We start from the raw sequence: 25,826 nt of genomic DNA, 5'->3' as shown, positions 1-25,826 counted from the left end.
CGAGCTGAACCTGAAACTGGGAAACTTCTCCAAAATCATGCATTCTTCTCCAAACCCCGGGACTGAGCGCATCTGTGGGTGAGTTTCATCTCCTTGTCCGCGCAACTTTGTAGGCAGTTAATTACAAGCAAGAAAACGCTAAACTTTAAGGCTTTCTATGGCGAACGTGACACCTCCATGTCTCCACTTTGCTGCAAAACCATTTCACATTCATCAGTTTTTGTGAAGTTTGTTTTTAGTCCAGTCTCTTCCTCCTGTCCTGATCCACGTGAAATGCAGATGTTGCGTAATTGTAACAAAACGTGTATTACGACATCAACCCAGGTTCACTATTCCAATATTACTCAATATTTAATGTATTTCCGTATTTTAAGTCTATATTTCACTTTTTCGCGAACTTTTCCACGACACTGTTCCTAAAAAGTAGTTTTGTTTTTACTGTTTAGTTTCAGTAAGTAGGAAAACTACGCCCCCAGCTGGCGGATCAGGGGAAGTTGTAAATGAAATGAGTTTAGTTTGCAGAAATGTTCATGATTATTACTAAAATGTAATTTAATTTTAGTCAAGTTTTAGTCGACTAAAATTGCATTTCAATTTAGTCGACTAAATTTAAGACGAATTTAGTCGACTTTGCATTTATAATATTCATTATAATCATATTTAATCAAGCCTCGACTTAATGGAGCTTCTCCCACATGAATAAAACACAGACCTGTTCATTTGGCAGTGAATTTAAATGATCTGAGGCTCTTTCAGACGGTCAATAGAAGTTTGGATGATTTTAGTCTCTCCTTTTCATTTTTATTTAGTCTTATTTTAGTCGACTAAAATATCTGGACGTTTTAGTCATAGTTTTAGTCTCATGAGAAACTTTTAATTTAGTTTTAGTCCAATTTTAGTCGTCAAAAATATAATATAAAATTAAGACTAAATATTTTAGTCGACGAAATTAACACTGGATTATGCTGGTATTTGTAATGTTATAGCCTGAATATTATTATTGTAGATTTAAATAGACATTGAGAGTAGTTTACTGGAATTGCAATGTTTATTATCTGTGACTAGGGACTTACTTTACCTTTTCATTCTATATCTTTTCTTCCATTTATTTATTTATCAGGAATCAGGAGGACAATGTATTTGGCCTTAATCTGGTGCAGTACATTATTATTGTTTCTGTGAACTTGGTAAATGTAGATAAAAATAAAGTAGGTACAGCTACAAACTATTATAATTTTTAAGTGTCTGACAGATTTTAAACACAATTGTATGTCTGTAATGTTGATGATTTTAAAATTAGGCAAATATTTCAACTGCAAAAAGTAAAAAAATAATTGCTTTATTTCTTTACTTTTGGGGAAAAAAAGACGTCCAGAAATGTCCATTTGCATTGATTTAACAGACTCCAGACTATTGAGTAGTTTTGTTTGAATTTGAGAAGAGTTGTTTAAGCAAAATAGTATACTTCAATTGATATGAATATTATTATTTTTTTTAGCATTTGCTGAATCCAATGCATCACTTCCTGAAGACTGGGAGATTTCTATTGGGAAGAACCTACCACAACCACAAAGTAAGTACTCAGTAACTAAACCACCTAAGCCCCTAAAACAGTCTCCAGGAACAAAAGGTAACACACTCAGATATTTAGCTTTGATTAGCCCTATGGCACAATCACTGGCGTTTCATTAAAGGAGGGGTATTATGCAAAATGGACTTTTTCAAGCTTTACATCATGTTTTTATGTCATTCCCTCATTAAAAACATGCCTGAAGTGTTGCCTTGGCACATTCACGTATTTTTGAGTAATCTGTAAAAACTCTGATGGCGGCCATTTTAGGGATAGGTTTGCCTGAGTCCTCCTAGGAACGCCCCCACCTCCTGGAGACGCCTCCGAGCTTTCGTCACCAGCCGAGTAACCAACCACTGCTCCTCAGCAGAACCCCCTCCCCACTGATGCCACAGACAGCGTGTGGAGGGGGCGTGTCGGAAAGGCTCAGAGGTTCTTAAAGAGACAGAGGCCTATTTCAAGACATTCACTACAGCCATTTTGAGAGAGACATTTTATACAGGGCAGTTATTCTAATTTACTGCATTTACAGACCAACAGAAGGTTTGCTCATCATTGTAGTGTGATATAGACTGGTGCTGTGTGATTGGAAAAAGCATAATACCCTCTCTTTAAAGGAATAGGCCACCGTGTTTACATACTGAGATATGTTCTTACCTTAGCTTTGACGAGTTCTTTAGGACCTGTCTGATCTTCACCAGTGCCTTCAGTCACGTAAACACAGCGCAGACGGCGTTAGCATTTAGCCTCTCCCTCTCTCCACTATAGCTCCAAAACAGGTCAAGATAGAAGCTACCAAGCTCTTCCACGTTTTCCTTATTTAAATATGGTTACGTGAAGTGTTACACTACAAAGTATAATTACACAAAATTAAACAATGTGGATTTTCTAAGCGGATAAAAAGGGGGAACTATATTGTAAGGCGTAATAATACCAGGAGTAGTTATGCATCCGGTAGCTTCTATCTTGACCAGTTTTGGAGCTATAGAGGAGAGGCTAAATGCTAACGCCGTCTGCGCTGTGTTTACGTGATAGAAGGCACGGGTGAAGATCAGACAGGTCCTAAAGAACTCGTCAAAGCTCAGGCAAGAACATATCTCAGTCTGTAAAAACGGTGGCCTATTCCTTTAAAGTTGAGCTGATTATCAGACGAATTCTCATGACTTGAGAGAAGGGGAGCACGCTCATGACTGAAGTCAACTTTTTTTTCCACAGTTGTGCATAATTTCCTCGTCCAGACTTTGTTCTGTGTGCTTTAGCTTTAACTTTAGCCTCTGATTTCTGTTCAGAGCCAGAGCAGCAGAGTTTGACTTTATATCATCCGTCTAACTTCAGCTTATTGATCAAATTTACTGTAATTGTACTGTACTGTAACTGTAATAATCACAAGGCCCCGTCCTTTTGTTGGAATTAAACCTGTCCCACTCACTCCTTTTCATGTTAAACTTCCGAGGAATGTAAACAGTTCTTTCAATCCAGGTGTTTTTTTTTGTCAGGCTGTGTATTGTCGTTTAAACCTGGTTCATGTTGGACTAAATCACATAGTCGTTTGTTCTTCCAGTCTTTCTTCAGGTGCAGCTCTTCTCCGGTGATGAAGATGATGCGCGCTGTGTGCGTAGATGAACCGGGAGGACCAGAGAAAATGCAGATCAGGGACGTCCCCAGACCGGAGCCAGGACCGGGGGAAGTCCTGGTCAGAGTCCACGCCACGGCCCTGAACCGAGCCGACCTCCTGCAGGTGAGACCGGACTCTTCCTGCCAAGTCAAAACATTAACTCGCCAGACTCTGAGAGGAACTTTTAAACATAATCTTATTTAAATGGAGAATGTTTGAAGACATCGATGTTCTTCATTCCTCTAAAGTTGACAGATTTGTTATCTGTCGTTTCCTCCCCAGAGGCGGGGGCTGTACCCTCCTCCCCCCGGAGAGAGTGAGATCCTGGGCTTGGAGGTGTCCGGGACGGTGGAGAGCGTCGGGCCTGGAGTTAAGGGCACGTTCTCCTCCTCTCAGCGGGTGATGGCTCTGCTCTGTGGAGGAGGATACGCAGAGTTCGTGTCTGTGCCTGAACAGCTGCTCATGTCCACTCCCAACAATCTGTCTCTCTCTGAGGCTGCGGCCGTGCCCGAGGCCTGGCTCACCGCCTTTCAGCTGCTGCACTTTGTGGGTGAGAATAAGTGCACAAGGACATACAGTCATTTAAAGGTCTAAATGATTTACGGCATTACATTACCATTAATCTAATGGACAACAATGGCATGGCTCAAACTACAGCATCATATCAACACATTACTCTGGATCAAGCTTTTGCTTCAATTATTGTGCAAGTCATTTATTAATTCAAAATGATGGTAGGGAAATAGCTGATACATCCAGGCCTCTAACACTGTTTTATGAAATCACCCTTCTGCAAAGATGGGTTATAATATATAATATATATATTGTAATATATGCCAATTCACGAAAATACATGAAAAGAAAGTACAAGTCCGAATGGGAGTGGGAAGAAGTAAATACTTGTATAATCGCACCCCTGCTTACAACTCTGTCTATACAAACCAAAGATCAGCTTCCTTCAAATACATTCAGAACTTGTTTTTGAAGAACTAGCATTCTGTATTTAATACATCAAATTTCCTGCCACGGCCCCCGGATGTGACGACATCGCCATCGCTCGTGTCCAACTATCCTTTGAATATTATCATATCATTCCTCTGTTTGATTTGCAAATCTTAAGAAGTTAAATATGCACAGATTATGCTGTGCATCGGCATTACATAGTGACGCAGGGAAGTTTGTCTTCTGCAAATTGACACATCCTTCATGGACCGGCTGTCAGGACCATAGTACAGCAACAGCACCCATGGAAACAGTCAGGAGTTACTGAAGGATCAGCTTTCTGTGAGAAAACTGGAGCATCCAGAAGAAACCATCCAGACACAGGGACAGAGCCGTGGGAACATATTCTTGGTTAGGGGGTGCTGAAGGACAAGATTGCCACCAAAAATGCTTCTTCTGCGCTAATTTCCTATTCATTATTATGGCCTGCAATGCTCAAACCATCCACCGGGGGATACTGCAGCAGCCTCAGCACCCCGGATTCCCACAGCCTTGCACACTTTCATGGCCCATAGGCTTTATTGGAGAGGGCTTTACTGCATGGAAAAAGGAGATAAGCCACAAGCCGACCCGGGCCTTCAAAGAAAGAAAGTTTGTGAAGGTCGATAGTTGAAATTACATTCCTGTTTGTGCTCCAGCCCGTGTTCAGGAGGGGGAGGTGGTTCTGGTCCACGCCGGGGCCAGCGGAGTGGGGTCCGCGGCGGTTCAGCTTGTCCGACATTTGGGAGCCGTGCCTTTAGTGACCGCGGGGACGCCGGAAAAACTGGCACTGGCCAAAACCCTGGGAGCCGCCCACGGGTTCAACTACAGAGAGGACGACTTTGCAGAAGGAGTGAAACAGTTTACACGAGGTACAGACACTCATCTATATAACGAATGAATATCTTTAAGGAATGTCCCGACTGCAGTTATTATTATTATATTATATGATGATGTGTTGACTCTTCCCCGGTTCAGGCAGAGGAGCAGACGTGATCCTGGACTGCGTTGGCGGGTCGTGCTGGGAGCAGAACGTCTCGTGTTTGGCGGTGGACGGGCGCTGGGTGCTGTACGGGACACTAGGGGGCGGCGCGGTCCAGGGAGACTTACTGAAGAGGCTGCTGTCCAAACGGGGACAGCTCCTGTGCAGCCTGCTCCGCTCCAGGAGTCTGCAGGTGAGGATGAGGGGAATTATGAGGAGGACAGTTTGTTTTGTTTTATGTCCAACCCCCGCCTTAACCGAGTGCATTTGCTCCAGTTCAGCTTTACCCAAATCTCAAAGGTCACAGCCTATAGGACAGTTATTATTATTCCCCATTAGAAAAGCTAAGATGTGCAAAACTCATGTGAACAGATCTTTTTCCTTGGTTTTCCTCCTTTTTTGTCACTCTGTTGCCACTTTTCTGTTACTCTTTAGTGGCGTTGTTTTCGTCACATCTTTGTCACTTTTTTTCACTGTTTTTGTGACATTTTTGTTGCATTTTTTGTCATGTTATTATTACATTTTTGTCACTTATTCTTCACTGTTTTTCTCATTTTTTGTCAATTTTTGTCACATTTTTGTCACTTTTTTGTCAAAATGTTCTCACTTTTTTGTCACATTTTTGTCACATCTTTGTCACTTTTTCTTCACTGTTTTTGTCGCTTTTTGTCACATTTTTGTTACATTTTTGTCATGTTTTTGTTAAATTTTCGTCACATTTTTGTCACTTATTCTTCAGTGTTTTTCTAATTTTTTGGTCAATTTTTGTCCCATTTTTGTCACTTTTTTGTCCAAATTTTCTCACTTTTTTGTCACATTTTTTGTCACATCTTTGTCACTTTTCCTTCACTGTTTTTTTTCACTTTTTGTCAAATTTTCGTCACATTTTTCTCTTTTATTCTTCAGTGTTTTTCTCATTTTTTGTCAATTTTTGTCCCATTTTTGTCACTTTTTTGTCCAAATGTTCTCACTTTTTTGTCAAATTTTTCATCACATCTTTGTCACTTTTTCTTCACTGTTTTTGTCACTTTTTGTCACATTTTTCTTACATTTTTTTGTCATGTTTTTGTAAAATTTTTGTCACTTTTTTGTCATGTTTTTGTTAAATTTTCGTCACATTTTTCTCACTTATTCTTCACTGTTTTTCTCATTTTTTGTCAATTTTTGTCACATTTTCGTCACATTTTCGCCCAAATTTTCTCACTTTTTTGTCAAATTTTTCATCACATCTTTGTCCCTTTTTCTTCACTGTTTTTGTCACTTTTTGTAAAATTTTAGTCCATTTTTTCCACTTTTTCGTCACATTTTTGTCATTTTTTTTATTTCTTTACTAATATTCTTTGGTTGCTTTTTTTGTCATGTTTTTCGCGTTTTTTCACTTTTTCATCTTATTTTTGTTGCTATTATGTTTCCAGAAGCTTTTAGATTTGGATAAAGCCAAACTGGAGAAAACTTCCTTTGTTCAGGTGGGGGTTAAGAGGTTAAGCACACGGCTCAACATGAAAAACAACACTTTCTTCTCTCTGTTTCCAGTACAAAGCACAGCTGGTCACTTCCTTCTCCTCGCGTGTCTTACCTCATTTCTCTGGGAGCCCTGTTCTCCTGAGGCCGGTGATCGACCGTCAGTTCAGCCTGGAGCAGGTCTCTGAGGCCCATCAGCTCATGGAGGCCAACGGGAACATGGGCAAAATCATCTTAAACGTCATCAGTGACCATCTACAGGCATAAGAAAGTCCTGTACGGCTTTATGTTGTGCTATATGGAATTTCTTTCTCGTGAAATACAGATAATTCTGCAACTAATTTCCCACTTGATCCTTTTAATAAATGTTAACATAATATGATTTCATAGCAAGTTGTTTTTAAATAGCATTTTTGTTTCATTCCTTCTCCACAGTGCTACAACTGCCTTAACAAAATGAGTTTTCTCCACCTTAAGTATCTTGTAAAATCAAGACATTTGTGGGTGAAAAAAGAACTGTGCATCTAATTCCCTCTTTATCGATTTGATTACAGACTAGTTTTATTGCATTTCTGTGTCTGTGACCTTGAACAGTGATCCTGCAAGTTGTAGTCAGGGACCCAAAGTCTCAAAAGCTCTTTAAATTGGGTTTAACCTGACACGGTCTGCTATACTTTTTATTTGTGTTTTTTCTGTTAACTTTTAGTGCACCTTGTATTTTTGATGAGAAAAATGGGAAAAACATTTTTTTTCCCTCAAATCCTCAGTGGGTTGGGTAGGCTGTCAATTAAGGCATTCCAGATACTGATAACATCCACTGAAAAAATAACTCTTAAAATACATTTCTACATGATTTTGCATCAATTTAATGAAACAAAATAGCAGTTTTCTCACTTTTTTCCTGATATTTTCATCTTTACTTCATTGGCAATCAACTATTCCACCTAGATATGGCATCAGTCAATATGCCATTGTTTTCAACCAACTGTATACTAATTCCACAGAAAAAACTTACTTGCCGGAGCAGGCAAAAGTTGTACCGGTAAGGGAGCTTACAGACCTTGATGAATACAGATAATAAGGAAAGTTTTTTGACTGGACTAAACTGGACTACACTGATGCTGGAGGATTTGGAAATCGAACGACCTGAGAATATATTTTCTACGGTTTGTGACTATGTGCATACTGCTACTGGACGGGGGACACTACGGAGATTAACTGCACACTATATTGACAAAGATACATGGACACTTACGGAGCAAATGGCAGCTACTGGATTGGGAATTCTGTGGAGAGGACCTATAATCATATGGACAAAAAGGACATGGACCTAAAGACAGCTATTGGAACCGAGAAAATATGGAGAGTACTTAAAAACTACATGGACAAAAAGGACATGGACTATATGACTGCTACTGGACTGGGAATGTTGTACAGGCTACACATTCTTTTCTATTTATTATTTATAAGTTGCATTTTGTTTGTGTGTGCGTGGATAGCCGTGTGCGTGAATGTGTGTATGAATGTATGTAAGTTTGTGTGTATGCATGTATGTAAGTTTGTGTGTATGCATGTATGCAGGGCAAGTATGTGCATGCTTGATTGCATGTACATATTTGCGGGTACGATTGTTGTTTATCACAAAATAAATGACTCTTAGTGAGGATGAATTAATTGATGCATTTAGTAATATTGAGGCTCATGAATTTGATTCCGTAAACTATAATATCACCGACTTACCTTCAGAATATGAGCATACGACACTAAATCTATATGATCATTTGGAATACAGAGGTAATGACTTTTGGAGTGATATAGACCCTGATAAACATTTTTTCAACAATATAAATGATTGTAAATATTATACCGATGAGCAGTTTAAAGGTGTTAAAACCGATGATGCACTCACAATAATTCACTTTAATAGTCGCAGCCTGTATAAAAATTATGGAAAAATTAAGAACTACTTGAGTCAATTTAAGAAATTTAGTGTTGTCGCTGTGTCTGAGACGTGGTTGGAGGATGACAAGGGTTTTGATGTAGAACTGGAAGGATATGAACTATTTACGTTGAACAGGAAAAATAAGAAAGGTGGGGGTGTTGCTATGTATGTGGATACTGATCTAAGAACAAATGTGGTTCACAGTAAGTCTATTACCATTGATGGTATTTTGGAATGCTTAACCGTTGAAATTATTACTGTAGAATTAAAGAAAATAATTGTAAGCTGCCTGTATAGACCACCCGGATCGTGCCTAGATACATTCATCCAGAAATTAGATGGTTTAGTCAGTAATCCTGATAAGACGCACATTGTTTGTGGAGATTTTAACATAAACCTACTAAATTTGCAACAAAATACAAAAACAACAGACTTTATCACAACAATGTATAGTAACAGTCTCTTCCCTCTTATCCTCAAACCAACAAGAATAACAGTTGAAACGGCCACACTAATAGATAACATATTCACTAATGCAATTGGTAACAAAATCACTGCTGGCTTACTTATAAATGATATCAGTGATCATCTTCCTGTTTTCGGAATTTTTCATGGAATCTTATGTAAAGCTAAAATATCCGACACAGTTAGTCATAAGTTAATTAGACATAGATCACCAGAAGCTATTGTTGACCTTAAATCGGATCTTTTGGCCCAGACCTGGGATGAGGTCTATGCCTCTCAAGGCCCTGATATGGCTTATAACACCTTTCTGTCAATTTTCATTAAACTGTATGACAAGCACTGTCCTCTTAAAATGTGCAAGGTCAACCATAAAACGGCAACCAATAAGCCATGGTTTACGAAAGGTATAGTCAGAGCATGTAAAAAGAAAAATCATTTGTATGGATTATATATAAAACATAGAACTACAGAAACTGAAAGTAGATACAAGTCATATAAAAACAAGTTGACAAGCATAATTCGATCTAATAAGAGATACCATTATCACAAATTATTGGAACAACACAGAAATGATACCCAAGGGACCTGGAAAATACTGAATGAAATCATTAAGAAGGGTAGGAAAACATTCAATTTGCCTCATTTTTTTGTCAATGACAATCAAATCATAGAAAATGACAAGGAAATTGCAAATGCCCTGAATATTTTTTTCACTAATGTTGGACCGACATTAGCTAACAAAATTCTAGAACCTAGAGACACACAAAGATTAAATTGTAACAGTTCAAAACAAAATCTCAACTCACTTTTCATAAGAAAGGCTGAGGAAAATGAAATTATAGAAATAGTTAAAAAATTCAAGAATAAAAGGTCAACAGACTGCTCTAATATTGATATGATGATAGTTAAAGAAATTATTCATTATGTGGTGAAACCATTCACGTTCATTTGCAATCAGTCCTTTCTTACTGGCACCTTCCCAAGAGAAATGAAAACTGCAAAAGTAGTTCCAATACATAAAAACGGAGATAAACATATATTTGACAACTACAGACCTATCTCGCTTCTGCCGCAATTCTCCAAGATTTTAGAAAAGTTATTTGTAATTAGGCTCGACACTTTTATTGACAAATACAGTTTATTAAGTGACAATCAATACGGTTTTCGATCGAACCGATCGACTACAACGGCAATCATGGCTCTTGTGGAAGACGTGGCCACAGCAATAGATAACAGTGAATATGCAGTGGGTGTTTTTATCGATCTGAGCAAGGCCTTTGACACCATAGACCATACAAGGCTTCTAAAAAAGATTGAAAGGTTTGGTGTCAGGGGACCTGCTTATGCCTGGCTGGAAAGTTATCTCAGCAACAGATACCAATATGTACATATACACAATGTCAACTCTGAAAAAAAACTAATTACACATGGGGTCCCACAAGGCTCTATTTTGGGTCCGAAATTGTTTTTAATGTATATCAATGATGTTTGTGATGCTTTGCAAAACGTAAAATGTGTATTATATGCGGATGATACCAGCCTGTACTGCTCTGGAAAGGACCTGAAACAGCTCCTTTCAACAGTAGAAGACGAGCTCACAGTCTTAAAACAATGGTTTGATCTAAACAAACTCTCAATGAATCTCAGTAAAACAAAATACATTATCTTTGGGAGTAGAAAAATTAGTGATCATACAACTCTAAAAATAAATGATACAGAAATTGAACGAGTTCATGCAAATACATTTTTAGGAGTGACCATTGATGGTAAACTTGAATGGAAATCGCATATAAGTATATTAAAAACAAAACTAGCAAAAACCATTGCTGTAATTGGCAAATTGAAAACTGTACTCGATAAAAAATCTCTTCTATTACTCTATAACTCCCTCATACTTCCTTACCTAAATTATGGCCTGGAAATATGGGGAAACAATTATAAATCCAATACTCATCCTATTTTCCTACTCCAAAAAAAGGCAATAAGAATTATCACTAAAGCAGATTTCTATGCACCAACGAACCCTATCTTTGTAGAGCTAAGCCTACTGAAAATCCATGATCTTGTTGATCTAAATACATTAGTAATAGTGCACAAAGCATTTAACAATCTTCTCCCTCCTCCCATCCAGGAGCTTTTTGAACACAGAAAAAGTCAGTATAACCTCCGAGGAACTGCTATTTTCAAAAAAGCAAAAGCGAAAAAGAATAAAAAGAGTCGCTGTATTTCTGTAAGAGGTGTTAATCTGTGGAACGACCTGGAAGATCAGTTAAAATTGTCCCAAACAGTCAAAACTTTCAAAAAGTTGTTTAAAGCTACTAAAATTCAAGAATATATAAGCTTAGGATGAATAAAGTAAGAAAGAAAAAGAAAAAAAAGAAATAATAATAATAATAATAATGATGACATGATTTAGTTTCAACTAATTTAACTTAAAACAAATGTATGTATACATATTTGTTGGAATATTGAAATTTATGTTATTAACTTCAGATACTTGTTTATCTCTCTTCTGTTTAACACTTGATATTGTTCATTATTAATGTTTGTGTTTTGTTTTTGTTTTTCTCTCGTGGAAGTTTGTAAACTGGGTTAGGCGTTATAAGTTTTCACTTCAGCCTAAACCCTTTCGGTCGTGTTGTTCACAAAGAATTGGAAATGTTTTTACGTTTAAAGGAATGAATGAACTGACCGAATAAAACTACTAAAAACTACTAAAAATCCAACCAAAAACATTGGATCTGTGATGATTTGATTACCTCTGGACATTTAACATGGTTGCTAAAGTCCACATTATTCATGGCCAAGGAATCCTTTTAATCTCAACATAATCCTGTTCTCCCAATTTAAACGTGTCACACAAAAAAACACAATACTGCAATGTAGCTTTCTCTTTTTTAATATTGCTGAAAAGACAAATGTTACAACTTTAAAGGAACAATGTAATTATATTTCTTTTCATTCAATTGATGCAAAATTATTGGTCCTTAGGGTCAAAGTTAACAGAAAAAACATGAATAAAAAGTATAGTATGTCATGTTCAATCTATTCTTGAGACTTTGGGTCCCCGACTATTGGGAAATGTGCTGATTAAGTTGCCCCCGTGAAGAATTGGGACGCTACAAATATGTTAGGAAACTTACAAGAGTGGCTGTTTGCCTGAAACCACATGGAGGCTTTTGACAAACATTAAACGGGACTTCTTATGGTTTTCTTTTAAAAATGCCACTCTGTCATAAAGGCCAGATTTGTGCAGTGTATAGTTGTTCTGTGGACAGTTTCCCCCACCTGAGCTGTGTCTCTCTGCAGTTCATCCAGGGTCATCACAGGCTTCTCTGTAACAGCTCTGTCAGTGCTGTCCTTGTTCGGTCAGTAAGTTTAGGAGGACGGCCGGGTCTTGGTAGGTTTGCATTGATGTCAGACTCTCTCCATTCCTGGATGGTGGATTTAACTGTACTTTGAGAGATGTTCTATAACCAAACCCAGCTTTATACTTCACAATAACTTGGACCTGTCTGGTGTGTTCTTGGACTTCATGATGCTTCTGCTCCTCAATAGTCTCTTCACAGACCTCTGAGACCATCACAGAGCAGCTGTATTTGAACTGACATTAGATTACACACAGGTCGACTCTATTTAGTCATTGGGTCAACATGTGATCATTCAGAAATCATCAGGCAACTTCTGAAGGCAACTGGTTACTTAAAGCAAAGGGGGCTTATACTTATGCACATCACACTTTTCATTTTTTTTATGTATAAAAACAACATCTAAATCATGTATAAATTTCATTTCTTTTCACTTCACAATTGTGTCACTTAGTGTGTGTCTTTCACATAAAATTTGAATTAAATATGTTTATGTTTATAATCCATAGTATGTCAAAATGTTGAAATGTTAAAGGGGTCCGATACTTATGTGCACCACTGTATATATGAATGTATGTTCAAACATTGTAAAAGCAGCACATAATAGTGCATTGAACTCGGAACAATCAATCAATCAAAGGAACAATGACTGTATAAAGGGGTCGAAAATGGGATGAACCATTCACAATCTGGAAGAAAGACGACTCACCCCTGAGCCTATCTCCCCATTTTTACAATCTTTATTTTAATATCACTGCTTACTGGTTCCTTTTTAGCCACACCTTTCTATCTTTTATTCGTTTTGAGAACCGGTTCAGCAGCCCTTTGCTTTCTCACAACAAGCCAGGCAAACGCGGCCAACGTTGGATTTGCCTTATGCATATCCACTAATCTTTCACTATTCTTTGATGCCCCAAGGAATATTTTTCCTGCCGTTTTCCTTTTGGTCGTTGAGGATTGTGAAAATCACATGAGAGACAAAAAGTAAGTGAATGGACATCGTGTGCATCAATAATGTTTCGTATTATGAAAAAAAAGAAAAAGATGTTTTGTGTTACAGGCTGTTCTAGTGTGATTTGAGTTAAAATGGCCAGTTACAGTGAGGAGGAAGCTTTGGACAGCTCAGAGAAAGACAGGTGACTGCTCTGTTCACATGCTCTACATAATACTTGGGGAAATTGTTTATATCCAATCCTTACATTCGAGAGAATAGTGAAATATAAACTGCTTAAATACATGCACCTTTTGCATTTCAGCACATGCCTAAGCTACAGGGTTGGCAAGTTTTATACATTAGACCCCACAGAGGCAGGATGTTTTGTAATGGGTTAATGATACATTACTAAATTGCAGCCTGTGCTAAGTTGAGTCACACATTTTTAAGTAAATGCATATTTTTCAAAAACCATATCTCTGAATAAAACGGAAAACTTGCGCGATATCTTTTAAGAACAATTGCATATAATTACCATTGGTAAAGATATCACGATTTTTACAGGTGTATTACAAAATCAATATATTGTAAAGATGCACCGACCCAGCTTTTTTGCTTCCGATACCAATACTGGGGGTTTGTTAATCTGATATTAACCAACACCAAGAGGCTTTCTTAAAAGTGGCTGCTATAAGTGAAAAAGAGGGAAGGGTCCTCTTATCTAAAGAGGGACATCAACAAAGTGTTATATTTTCTTGCAAACAAGATGTTGCATATTAATTATCAATTATATCTATTAACCCTCCTGTTATGTTCATTTGTGAGGAACATCAAGTTTGTTCCAGATCAATTTGACCCATAACATAACAGGAGGGTTAAAAACATTACACAAGGATCAGTGGACTTTTTTACACCAAATATCCTTGGGTATAAGCCAGGATATTAGATTACATTAAAATAAACAACTCACAAAAAGATTACAAATAGCCTATATTCATGTGCGTTATTCTTTAACAGCATTTCATAAACTAAAACACAAACACTTGGTCACTCCAGCAGTGGACATGTTATTTTATTAGGTGATCCAATCATATTTTTTGTACCGGCTTGTCCATACCTGCTATAGACACTCCCCTCCTTTCCAACCTCTGTAGCCTGTTTGTCCTGTTCTTTTGATCTTTGACTTTTGGTACCTTGTAAGGGATAATGTAAGGTAACCACAGATTGACAGGGCTCTAGCTCTGTCTCTATTCAACATGCTGATTTAAGATCGTTAGTTGCTTAAACGTCTTCAACACGAAGACTCCTGTCCAGTTTACCTAAACCTGACCCTTATCTTAAATTCAATGAAAAATAATAAACTGTTTATGCATATCTTACAGACATAATGGTTAGCATGTTTCTTCTAAAAACCTGGTTAGAAAGTGTGTCTTATTTCTACAGACTTGACCCTGGTTGCGGTGTTAAGAAGGTCAGGTCCATTCACAGAGATTGGGATTTTAAAAAAGGGCCACAGTAAGTCAACAGCAACACAGTAGTTTCTTTCTGTTAATGTCACAGTGTGCAGGAGGAGAGGTGGGTTTAAGAATCTTCCATATAGAAAATCTAATACAATTATTATTTAATTTGTCCATAGGGTGAAGCGAACAGCTAAAGCGGACACACTGGAATCCATATTTGAGGTCTGTAATTAATCTACCTTTGACACCAAACACAATCTCCAATATTTAGTCTAGAGTCTTGGTTGATTTTTTTTCTTTAGGATCTGGAAGAAACCATCATTAGTTTTGTCAAAGATGAGCTGAAACGGTTTCACAGAGTTCTGGCCTCAGATCACCCACAATGCCTTGTAAATGAGGAGGATGAGGAGCAGAGTAGCAGAGAGGCTGTTCTGAACATGACCCTGGACTTCCTCAGGAGAATGAAGGAGGAGGAGCTGGCGGAGCGGCTGCACAGCAGTAAGGAAGGTTTACAAATATATGTCAATGGTCATGCAGGCAATGTATTACTATACTACTATATATTACATTTAGTGAAATCCAGGCTGGTGCTGCTGTGCTTTTTGTGTTGCCCCCATAGATACAGTCGTTCTCAAAAGTACCTTTTGTCATTGTAGGAGACGCATCTGTGTGAGTGTGTGCACGGTGCGCTTGTGTGTGTGTGTTTCTGAGGCGGGGTACTCACGTGGGCATGGGCGTGTGCACGCGGAAGTGTGAGTGTGTAAAAACGCGCACTCACCTGGGGTCCGGATGAGAGAGGTCTAGTCTGGGTAGCCACATTTTTTGTTGACCGCACCGCACCCATTCCATAAGTCATTTTTTGTCCGTTTATCCCTCCTGGTTTGCATCATTTTGTCACATTTCATTTTAATGCGCTGTTATAGCTTTGTTCCTTTTTTTTAAATGCAATAAATGCACTAACGCAACTCTGGATCTCAGCGTATCTGTCACTATAGCCTCCTTGCGCGTCACAAAACTGAGCCACAGGACCCAGCCTTATATCCTCTCCGCGGCTATAAAATATTGTTTGGAAGCCGCAACAGTCATTTTTCTTTAAATGAATATGAACGATAACAGAAAAAGTATTTTTTCACTCATAGTTAATGGTTGTGTGAAGCCATTTCCAATCAATGCGCCCCCAGGCCTAAACTTTTTATTTCCATATAACAAAAAACAGCGCAGTTAAAAATATGATACCCATCCCAGAGTTGGTACATGGGTAGCGGCGATCTTTAGAAAAAATAAAACTCATTGGAGCCAGGCTTTTAAGCGGAGAGGTGTATAGTCTCCAATTGTTTTAAACGTTTTAAAACGTTCCTTTTGGAGTCGTTCCTGGCCACCAGGGGGTGGTACTGCATACTGTCATATGTTTATCTTTCAGATGGAGTTAAAGTGAGAGTGTGGCTGTTGGTTGGTGGATACGTTGACTAGGCTTAGGCTTGTGGCCCAAGGCAGCTGTGGCCATGTACCATTCACCAATATGGAATGAAAAAATGTTTTAAAACTTTGGGTGGTGAATCGGATGTCTCCTGCTCCCCCATTTTTCAGTTTGATCCCTTCACTTCCTTATTAATGTGCTGACTTCTGTCAACAACATTCCTCCTTCACTGCAGCCTGCAGACTCACGTTTGTCTTTTGTCTTTAGGCAGTCACTCTGCCCTCTATCAGAAGAGGCTGAAGTCCGTTCTGCAGCGGAGGTTCAGTCCTGTCTTTGAGGGCGTGGCTAAAGCAGCAAGCCCCGCCCCCCTGAACCAGCTCTACACAGAGCTGTACATCACAGAGGGAGGGACCTCCGAGGTCAACCAGGAACACGAGGTCAGACGCATCGAGGCTTCGTCCAGGAAACAAACTGTACAAGAGATCACCGTCACATGTGAAGACATCTTTGAAGGCCCCGCCCACAGGAAGGGGCCAATCAGGACGGTGCTGACGAAGGGCGTGGCCGGCGTGGGGAAAACGGTGCTGACGCAGAAGTTCAGTCTGGACTGGGCTGAAGGTAGAGCCAACCAGGACGTCCAGCTGCTGTTCCCCTTCACTTTCAGAGAGCTCAATGTGCTCAGAGGCACAGAGTTCAGCCTGGTGGGACTGCTGTACCACTTCTTCAGGCAAACCAAAGGGCTCTGCAGTTTTGAAGACCTCCACGTGCTCTTCATCTTTGATGGTCTGGACGAGTGCAGACTTCCTCTGGACTTCGGCCGGACCCGAGTCCTGACTGAGGACACAGAGAGCGCCCCAGTGGAGGAGCTGCTGGTGAACCTTATCAGGGGGAGCCTGCTTCCCTCCTCTCGCCTCTGGATAACCACACGCCCCGCGGCGGCCAATCAGATCCCTTCTGACTGCGTCTCCATGGTGACAGAGGTGCGAGGGTTTGCAGACCCTCAGAAGGAGCAGTACTTCAGGACGAGGTTCAGAGACGAGCTGCAGGCCACAACCATCATCTCCCACATCAAGAGCAACCGCACCTTGTACATAATGTGCCACATGCCGGTCTTCTGCTGGATCCTCTCCAGAGTCCTGCTCCATCTGATGGAGACCAGAGAGAGTGGAGTGCTGCCCCACACCCTCACACAGATGTACATCCACTTCCTGGTGCTCCAGGCCAAAGTCAAGAGCCTCAAGTACGACAGTCGAGGGGTGATGGACCAACCCTGGACTCCAGAGACCAGGGAGATGGTGCTGTCTTTGGGAAAACTGGCCTTCGAGCAGCTGCAGAAAGGAAACCTGATCTTCTATGAGCGTGACCTGAGCGAGTGTGGACTTGATGCTGCAAAGATCTCAGTGTACTCCGGAGTCTTCACACAGGTCTTTAGAGAGGAGCCAGGCCTGTACCAGGACAAGGTTTACTGCTTCATCCATCTGACTGTGCAGGAGTTTCTGGCTGCTCTTCACGTCCATCAAACCTTCTACAGCTCTGGAGTCAACCTGCTGCAGCCACAGCAAACCTCTGCCTCTCAAGACTCCAAGGAGCTCTTCTACCAAAGCGCCATCGACCAGGCCTTACTGACTCCAAACGGACACTGGGACCTGTTCCTGCGCTTCCTCCTGGGACTGTCTCTGCCGACCAACCAGAGCCTGCTGCAGGGTCTGCTCCCACAGACAGGGGGCGCTGCAGAGGAGGCCGCGGTGTACCTCAAACTGAAGATGAATGAGCTGGACTCCACGGACCGAGCCCTGAACCTGTTCCACTGTCTACACGAGCTGAACGACCGCTCGCTGTTTGATCTGATACAGAGAAACCTGAAGTCGGGGCAGTTCTCCAGACGCATGTCTCCTGCACAGTGGTCTGCACTCGCCTTCATCCTCCTGTCCTCAGACAAAGACCTGGACACGTTTGACCTCAGGGACTTCTGCTCTTCAGAGGAAGTCCTCCTCCGGCTGATGCCTGTGGTCAAAGCCTCCAACAAAGCCATGTGAGTTTCTTCTCGATGTTAGTTTTCGTTGAGCATCGCTTCTGAATAACCAAATCCCAGGATCTGCTGCAATGGCCACTCACACATTTGAGAGGTTATGGAGATGACATGGGTCCAAAATGATTTGAAATAAGTTAGTTTGTAGATGGCCAACCAACTTTGTTTTAGTAACCTTTCCAAATCTCTTTTGTGTAAAGATCAGACTCTACCAGGTCCATTGCGTGTATTATAGCTTGCACAAATGTATTAAGCCAAAGAGCCATAATGAAACCTCAGCACTTATTCTTCTCCTCCAGACTGATGGCCTCGAATGTCGGAGAGGACGGCTGCACTGCTCTGTCCAAGGCTCTGAGTTGTAAGTCCTCGTGTCTCACAGAGTTGGACCTGAGCTTCAACAGTCTGAGAGACCCCGGAGTCCAGCTGCTCACTGCAGGGCTGCAGAGTTCACACTGCACTGTACAGACTCTCAGGTACCAATCCATTCAGCCACCCTCCTTTTTAGGAATGGCAGTAGTCAAGTGGTTCCTGATTGGTTGATTGGCATCGAAAAGCAGGTCACAAAACCAATGGGCTATGGTGCTTTCCCAAATAAGTATTTGATCATAGAGTGTTGATAGAGTGAGTCTTTGTTATTAGGCTTTTGAGATTAAAACACATGGACAAATTATCACTTATAGGAATGTAGTGGAGTAGAAACTTTTATATTTATATTTATTTATTTGTCTCATGTAATGCGATTTGTGACTATAAGTGTGTGAAAGGCGCTATATAAATAAAGTTCTTCTTCTCCTTCTCCTCCTTATTCTCTTACTTCTCCTCCTTATTCTCTTACTTCTCCTCCTTCTTCTCCTTCTCCTCCTTATTCTCTAACTTCTCCTCCTTCTTCTCCTTCTCCTCCTTATTTTCTTACTTCTCCTCCTTCTCCTTCTTCTCCTCCTTATTGTTCATCTTCTTCCTCCTTCTCCTCCTTCTTCTCCTCCTCCTGCTTCTTCTTCTCCTTCTTCTTCTTCTAACATCTTTGAAATAGTGTTGAGTTTTAAACCAAAATGCTCCTCAAGTAAAGCAGATTCTCTCCAGACTGAGCAGTGTTTTATGGTAGTTTTGTCTGTAACCTCCTCCAGGCTGCAGTGCTGTTGTCTGTCGGGGAGCAGTTGTGGTCCTCTGTCGTCAGTCCTGTCCGGCTCCAGTCTGAGACTCCTCGACCTCAGTAACAACGACCTGATGGACTCCGGAGTGGAGCAACTGTCTGTGGGTCTGAAGAGTCCGCTGTGCAAGGTGGAGACTCTCAGGTTTGGAAGCATCATCTTTACATCTGAAATGTTTAGAGCACAACTATTGGAGGGGCCGCCTCTCTTTGAAATCTTTTTATTCTCCAGTCTGGGAATGTGTGTGTTGCGTTCGAATAGCAAAGTGTGGCTGACAGAAAGATGTGACTAGATCTCAATCACATTTTTTAGACACACGGGAGTACTGTGAGCTGTTTTACCGACCCCACTGTGAGTACTTTGCACGAAGCCAATAAACACAGAAAGAGCTATAACCTCTGCATTCATTTCCCTATCATAACGGAGCATCCAGCTACGTCACCTCAATTGCACTTGCATAATTGCTATTTGGAGAATAAAGCACAAGCTTATTCACAAGTGCCATAACATGTTTTGGTGAGTTGACACTCAGGACACATCAGGACACATGCACAGCAGGTAAATAGTTAGGAAGTTAGTACGTGAGTCAGTATGTAAAGTTTATTTGTATTGCGCTTTTCACAGATAAAAAAAAGTGCTGTACAGAACATAGGTGAATGGGCCGGTGGTGCAGACTGGTAGCCTTGCATTCGTCAGTCTACCCTAGGGCAGCTGTGGCTACAATAGGTGCAAACCCCCACCAAAAAAACATTGCAGCCCCGCCTTTTAAGCCGTGTTTGCATTTGCAGGTTGTCCGGGTGCATGGTCTCTGGTAAAGGCTGCTCTGCCCTGACTGCGGCTCTGAAGTTGAACCCCTCTCATCTGAAGGAGCTGGATTTCAGCTACAACCACCCAGCGCTCGCTGGAGTGAAGCTTCTTTCCTCTGTGGAGAAAAATCTGCAGGGGAGTCTGACAACGCTCAGGTACAAACTCCAGGGGAGTGACCCTCCTTTTATTGATCTAAAAAAAAATGCTATTTATCACTCAATCTTGTAAATAATATGGAAAGATATGGAATTAGGGGGCTGGCTGGGGACTGGTTAAAAAGGTTTTTGAACAGGGAGTTTGCAGTTTGTAAAAATGTGTCAGCATTTATCAGATACTCTTGGCATTGTTTGTGGTCTCCACCAGGGGTCAGTGTTTGAGGCCAAAGCTGTTTAATATGTGTATATACTGTAGATGATATTATTAATACATCCAAAGTACTGAAATTCATACTATTTGCAGATGGCACAAATATATTCTACTGTAGTGATGATTATAATGAGCTCGTATATACGATAAACAGGGAACTACATATACTAAAAAAGTTGATGGACACAATAAATTATCCTTCAATATAAATAAAACTAAGACAATGATGTTTGGTAATCGCAACATAATGTCTGAACAGAAAATAAGTATTGATGCTACCCAAATTGAAATCGTAAATGAGAATACACTTTTGAAAGTAATAATTGATAGTAAATTGTCATTGAAACCCCATGCCAGACAGATAAAAACAAAAATCTCCAAAAGCTTCTCAATTGTGAATAAAGCAAAACTATACCTTGATGAAAACGCACTCCATACTTAATACTGCACCTTGGTACTCCCATACCTTGCATATTGTGTTGAAGTGTGTGGAATACTTACCAGAACATATAACATTTGTATAATAATCCTTGAACAAGGTAACAGTGAAGATCAATGTTTTCATCACTGAATGGAGAACTGGGGGTGGGATTAAATAAGTTATCTTCTTCCCACTCCCTTTCAGGTAGAATTTGACCATCATGTTTACACACAGTATATTCATTTATCCACTATATGACTTTACTAAATTTTGTCTGCCTTGTACTTTTCTGTGCCATTGCCTGAATGAATGAATGAAAGTCTACGCTGTTTAATACTGGACATGATCTGTTCTTAGGTTGACACCTTGTGGGGAGCATTTTTTAAAACCGGGCCTGAAGAAATGTGAGTATGGCTTATCACAAACAGTCACAAACACTGCCTGATGAACAAAAAAAGTCACCACAAAAAGAGATCACACCTTTAGATTTGATTACTGCACCATTGCTGTGGCATTAGTTCAATATGCTACTGCAATGTCAAAAGTGTTGCATTTATTTATTATCCAGCACATCCCAAAAAATCTCAATGGGGCTAAGATCTGGACTCCATCTCATGCTCCCTGAACCACTTTTGCACAATGAGAGCCCCATGAACCATCATGAAGAAGAAATCCATTGATTGATTTAACCGGGTCATTCAGGATGTTCACCTGATCTTATTCTTTAAGCACAATGTGTTGTTGAACCTAAACCTGACCAACTGCAGCAACTCCAGATCAGAAGTCAGTTCCAATTTTTTTTTTTGTCAGGCAGCTTATGAACTGTCTCTGAATGATCTCAGGATGCACCAGTGACACTAAATAAATCACATTCAGAGATCAAGCTCCTATGACATAGGGTCGTGATCTCTGAATGGGATTTACAATAAAGTATGACTAAACTGTAATGTGCTGTTTTTTTCTCCTTTAGACTTCTGTGGTCTGACTCTGGATGTGAACACCGCGTACAGAAAACTGAATCTCTCAGAGGACAACAGGACGGTGATCTTTGTCGACGATGACCTGCCGTACCCCGGTCACGAGGACCGATTCAAGACGTTCCCGCAGCTCCTCTGCTCCTCTGCCCTCACGGGACGGCACTACTGGGAGGTGGAGTGGAGCGGCGTGGTCAGCATCGCAGTGAGCTACGAAGACGTCCCTCGCAAAGGCTCCGACACGAGCAGCGTGTTCGGGCAAAACGACGTCTCCTGGAGGCTGTGGTGCTCGGACGGTCGGCTCTCCGTCTGTGCGGGTACGAAGGAGCAGTACCTGGATTTGCCTCCGGGAGACGCTGTGGGCAGAGTGGCTGTTTTCCTGGACTGTCCCGCCGGGTTTCTGACGTTCTACCGAGTCCAGGAGGGTCGGCTCATCCACCTTCACACCTTCCACACAAACTTCACTCAGCCGCTGTTCGCCGGGTTCGGGTTTGGGTCTTGTTTCTCCTCAGCAGCTCTCGTCTCCAAGTAACAAGAACTCGACCCCTGCACCTGAACCATTGAAGGATGAGGACAAATATTCCCCTTTAGAGACAATGAACACTCCCTTTTCTTTGAGGACTCCAGGTTCTAATCTTGGTCTGATCAAAAGTGATCTCTTTGTTGCACTGATGTGACACATGTCGAAAACATTCAAGAAGTGAAAAGCAGATTCAGAATTGGAATTCCAAGAATTGGAATTGAGCAAGAAAAGAGGTGTGTTTAGGGGTTCGCACAGCCATGCCAGGTGCTTCACAAACTCACAGACTCAGTTTGTTTTGCTGACTGTAGAGTTTTATATAGTATATAAAAGGATGTATGATAAAAATGTTTGTTTATTAGCATAGTTTTTAAAGGGACTATACAGAGTTTAAAAATGTTAAAACTAAGTATTTTCCTCTCCCTACATGTTCCAGCCATGTCCTAATGCAGGGGTAGGCAACGTCAGGCCCAGGGGCCAAATCCGGCCCTCCAGCACAGAACCTCTGGCCCTCAAGATGATTTTGAGAAACCTTATTACACAAATCAGAGAGTACTTTTAACACTATTAGAGTTAAATGGGAGAAATAAGGGTAGAAATACTGTCAATACACCCAATGAGCTCATATATTATGTACAACACTGGCATTTGAAAGAAGTGCACAGAAAAAAGAATAATCATTTTAAGGAACAAATGACATGAATCTACTTGAATTAAGAGATTAAATCTAAAGTTTGAGTAGATTTTGTCTGGTCTGAGACGAGATAAAACCTCTAGTAGTAGTTATTTTCTTAATTCAGATAATTTTGTCATTTCACATGATTTCAAGTGGGTTTTATTCTTGTTCCATTGGCGCTATAGGATTTGTATCTTGGATTATTTCAAACCGACTCAAATTCAACATAGAAGAACTTTAATTCAAGCAATTTTAAGTCATTTATCTAATTTAAGATGGTCATTTTTCCAGTGTTGTGCTTTACTTTGGGCGAATAATCAGCGGCTTTGGCCCTTGGTCTATTTACAATAAAGAAAATCGGCCTCCACCAAGAAAACTTGCCTACCCATGTCCTAATTTGTAGAATGACCCCAGGCCTGTTCACCACAACTGCCTCTAAAATCCTGCACTGTCTCTCAAAAAGGTGTCACTTCGGGTCTGAAGTGCCGTCATGCACAAGCTTAAAGGGACTGTACCTGATTTTCAACCTTTTTCGTCAAAAAGTGACGAAATGAGTATTTTTTACCGTCCTTTGGCGTCACTCACATATTGACTATTTGGCTTGATCATAAACAACATCAACGAATCATTGTATAGTGCAAAAGTCACGCGTCAGGCTGATTTTTTCACAAATTGCTACTTTTACAACACACTTTTTTTTTTTTTTAGGTGTAGCTCCTTTAATATAGAGACTGCAGTAAGACCTGTGGTGGCAGTAGTGAGCATGAAATGACCAACTTGCATCTAGTCCCTTTAAGAGCACAGACGACTTTAGCTATACTGCAAAAGGTAATCTATAAATCAGAATCAGAATAGTTGTTATTGCCATTGTCAATCGTGCAACATGAAACACAACAAAAAACTTAGATAAATGATAAACTATAACCACTTTAAACCACTTTCACAATTGAAAACATGCCAAAAGCACTTCAAAAAATGACCAAAAAAAATGACTCAAAAGCTACAATCAGTCATGCAGGTCTTTGCTTTAAATGAGCGTTGCACTGGCCTATAGGCATCGAGAAGAAGAACATTTGGGTCAAACCGAGCAGGAGAAAATGCCTGTAGTTAAAGTCGGGGGTTTGAGGTTAAGGCATGTTTATTTGTAGAGCACAATTCATACACAAGGCAATTCAAAGTCCTTCAGAAAATTACAAGAAAGCAGAGACCCCTCTACTGCCTAAGTTTCCCTTGTCCTGCAGTCTGTGTTTGTTTTCTCCAGTCCCTTTGCAGCCACTCCTTTTTTATAGATCCACCGTGAGTCAGTTTAGGTCCAAAGTTTTGAGTTAGTTGATACATTGTCACGTTCTTCAGAGCTGGTTTGGCGACTCGTGGCGTCACCGCGGGGATGGAAACTCCGCGCTCAGAGGAACAAACACTCACACAGTCTTTACAGCTCTGCTAATGCTTCACTCTGATCAGCAGAGGTAAGATTCAAGACTTATTTGTTTCTTTAAGAGCGTCTTTGAGCTACTTTTACTAGATCAAACCACAAAGAGCAGCAGTGATTTGAACTGGGAAGTATTTTAGCTTGTTTTCAACTCAAAATATTGCATCTTTATTCGTATATAGTCATGTTAGTTAATGGAGCATCAGCAAAAGGTCCAAGGAATCCACAAGACAAGAGAGAGTTAAAGATGATGATTTAAGGAGAGACACTACAGGCAAAACAAAATGATCACCTGGAAACAAAACAAAGAAAAAACTCATCTTCACAATAAAATGTTTAAATATTGCTCTGATTTAATGTTTCTCCATTATGGAATTTCAAAATCTCCACAAGTAGCTCCTACAGATGCAAAACTTTCCACTTCGACTTAATATTTTGAAGGTTTTTTTCATTTCATTCATCTTTAATATCTAATTCCTAGCCTGATTTTTTCCACCAATAAACATCTTATTTTAACAAGATATCCAAAATCACTTCCCCGAAAAGTCAATCAACAAAATAAAATCATAAATTTAGCCTGGCTCGAACCATTATTCAGGTTTTGTTACCAAAGATATGTGACATTTTGGGCCTTATTTTCATATAAATGACTGAAAACTTGCAATGCATTTCTTTCTCATATTTATATCAGTCATTTACAGCGAAAGTTTCAGATTGATATATCTACATTTAAAAAGTTGATGATACAGAAAAGGGTGAATGCTGATGTTTGAGTCACAAGGGTTTATACAGGTACCATGAGGGGAAATTTGACACAACGGGGAATTTATATGGGGAAAAGTCCAAACTGCAGCTGAGTGAGTTTTAGACCAGATTTTTTCTTTTGTAAGTTTGACAATCTCATGCAGGAAAAATAGTCAAGCCCACGTGAGTATTTCCCAAGAAGTTCATCAAATTTAATGCTTATTATGGACATTTAGGGCCTTGATTTTGTTCATTCAATTGATCATGAATGAATAATGACAAAAGCATGAAATAAAAGAAAAGATTAATTTGCTGTAATTAACCATACAGTTTGAAGAAAAATTGAGTGGGGTAAATGTTTTTTGTTTTCCCTTTCGTGCAAATCTGTACAGTGACCTCTGGAAAATCGAGAAACAATATCTCTGCCTCCTCATCCTGAACTGTACTTGGAAATGTGTTTTTAATCAGTGAAATACCTGCCCTCAGCTTGTATCTGTGATGTTGCAGGACGTCCTGA

General features: G+C 40.2%; 2 protein-coding genes across 2 annotated transcripts; both read left to right on the top strand.

Moving 5' to 3' along the window:
- tp53i3 (tumor protein p53 inducible protein 3) lies at nt 1–6,929 on the top strand. Its single transcript, XM_079574038.1, has 7 exons — nt 1–78; nt 1,499–1,584; nt 3,149–3,308; nt 3,468–3,735; nt 4,826–5,038; nt 5,145–5,341; nt 6,682–6,929. The coding sequence occupies exons 2-7, from the start codon at nt 1,514–1,516 to the stop codon at nt 6,874–6,876; spliced, it is 1,104 nt and encodes a 367-aa protein (XP_079430164.1). The 5' UTR covers nt 1–78; nt 1,499–1,513; the 3' UTR covers nt 6,877–6,929.
- Nucleotides 6,930–15,215: 8,286 nt separating this feature from the next.
- Nucleotides 15,216–22,509, top strand: LOC306976390 (NLR family CARD domain-containing protein 3-like; the record flags this gene model as incomplete). The annotated part of the gene is made up of 7 exons (XM_079574307.1): nt 15,216–15,276; nt 16,463–18,227; nt 18,524–18,697; nt 19,349–19,516; nt 20,161–20,334; nt 21,324–21,370; nt 21,937–22,509. The coding sequence occupies 7 exons, from the start codon at nt 15,216–15,218 to the stop codon at nt 22,470–22,472; spliced, it is 2,925 nt and encodes a 974-aa protein (XP_079430433.1). The 3' UTR covers nt 22,473–22,509.
- Between the last annotated feature and the right edge of the window lie 3,317 nt (nt 22,510–25,826).

Source organism: Gobius niger (genome assembly GCF_951799975.1).
Source record: "Gobius niger genome assembly, chromosome: 16".
Classification (NCBI taxonomy): Eukaryota; Metazoa; Chordata; class Actinopteri; order Gobiiformes; family Gobiidae; genus Gobius; species Gobius niger.
This window is presented reverse-complemented; position numbering and strand designations above follow the sequence as displayed.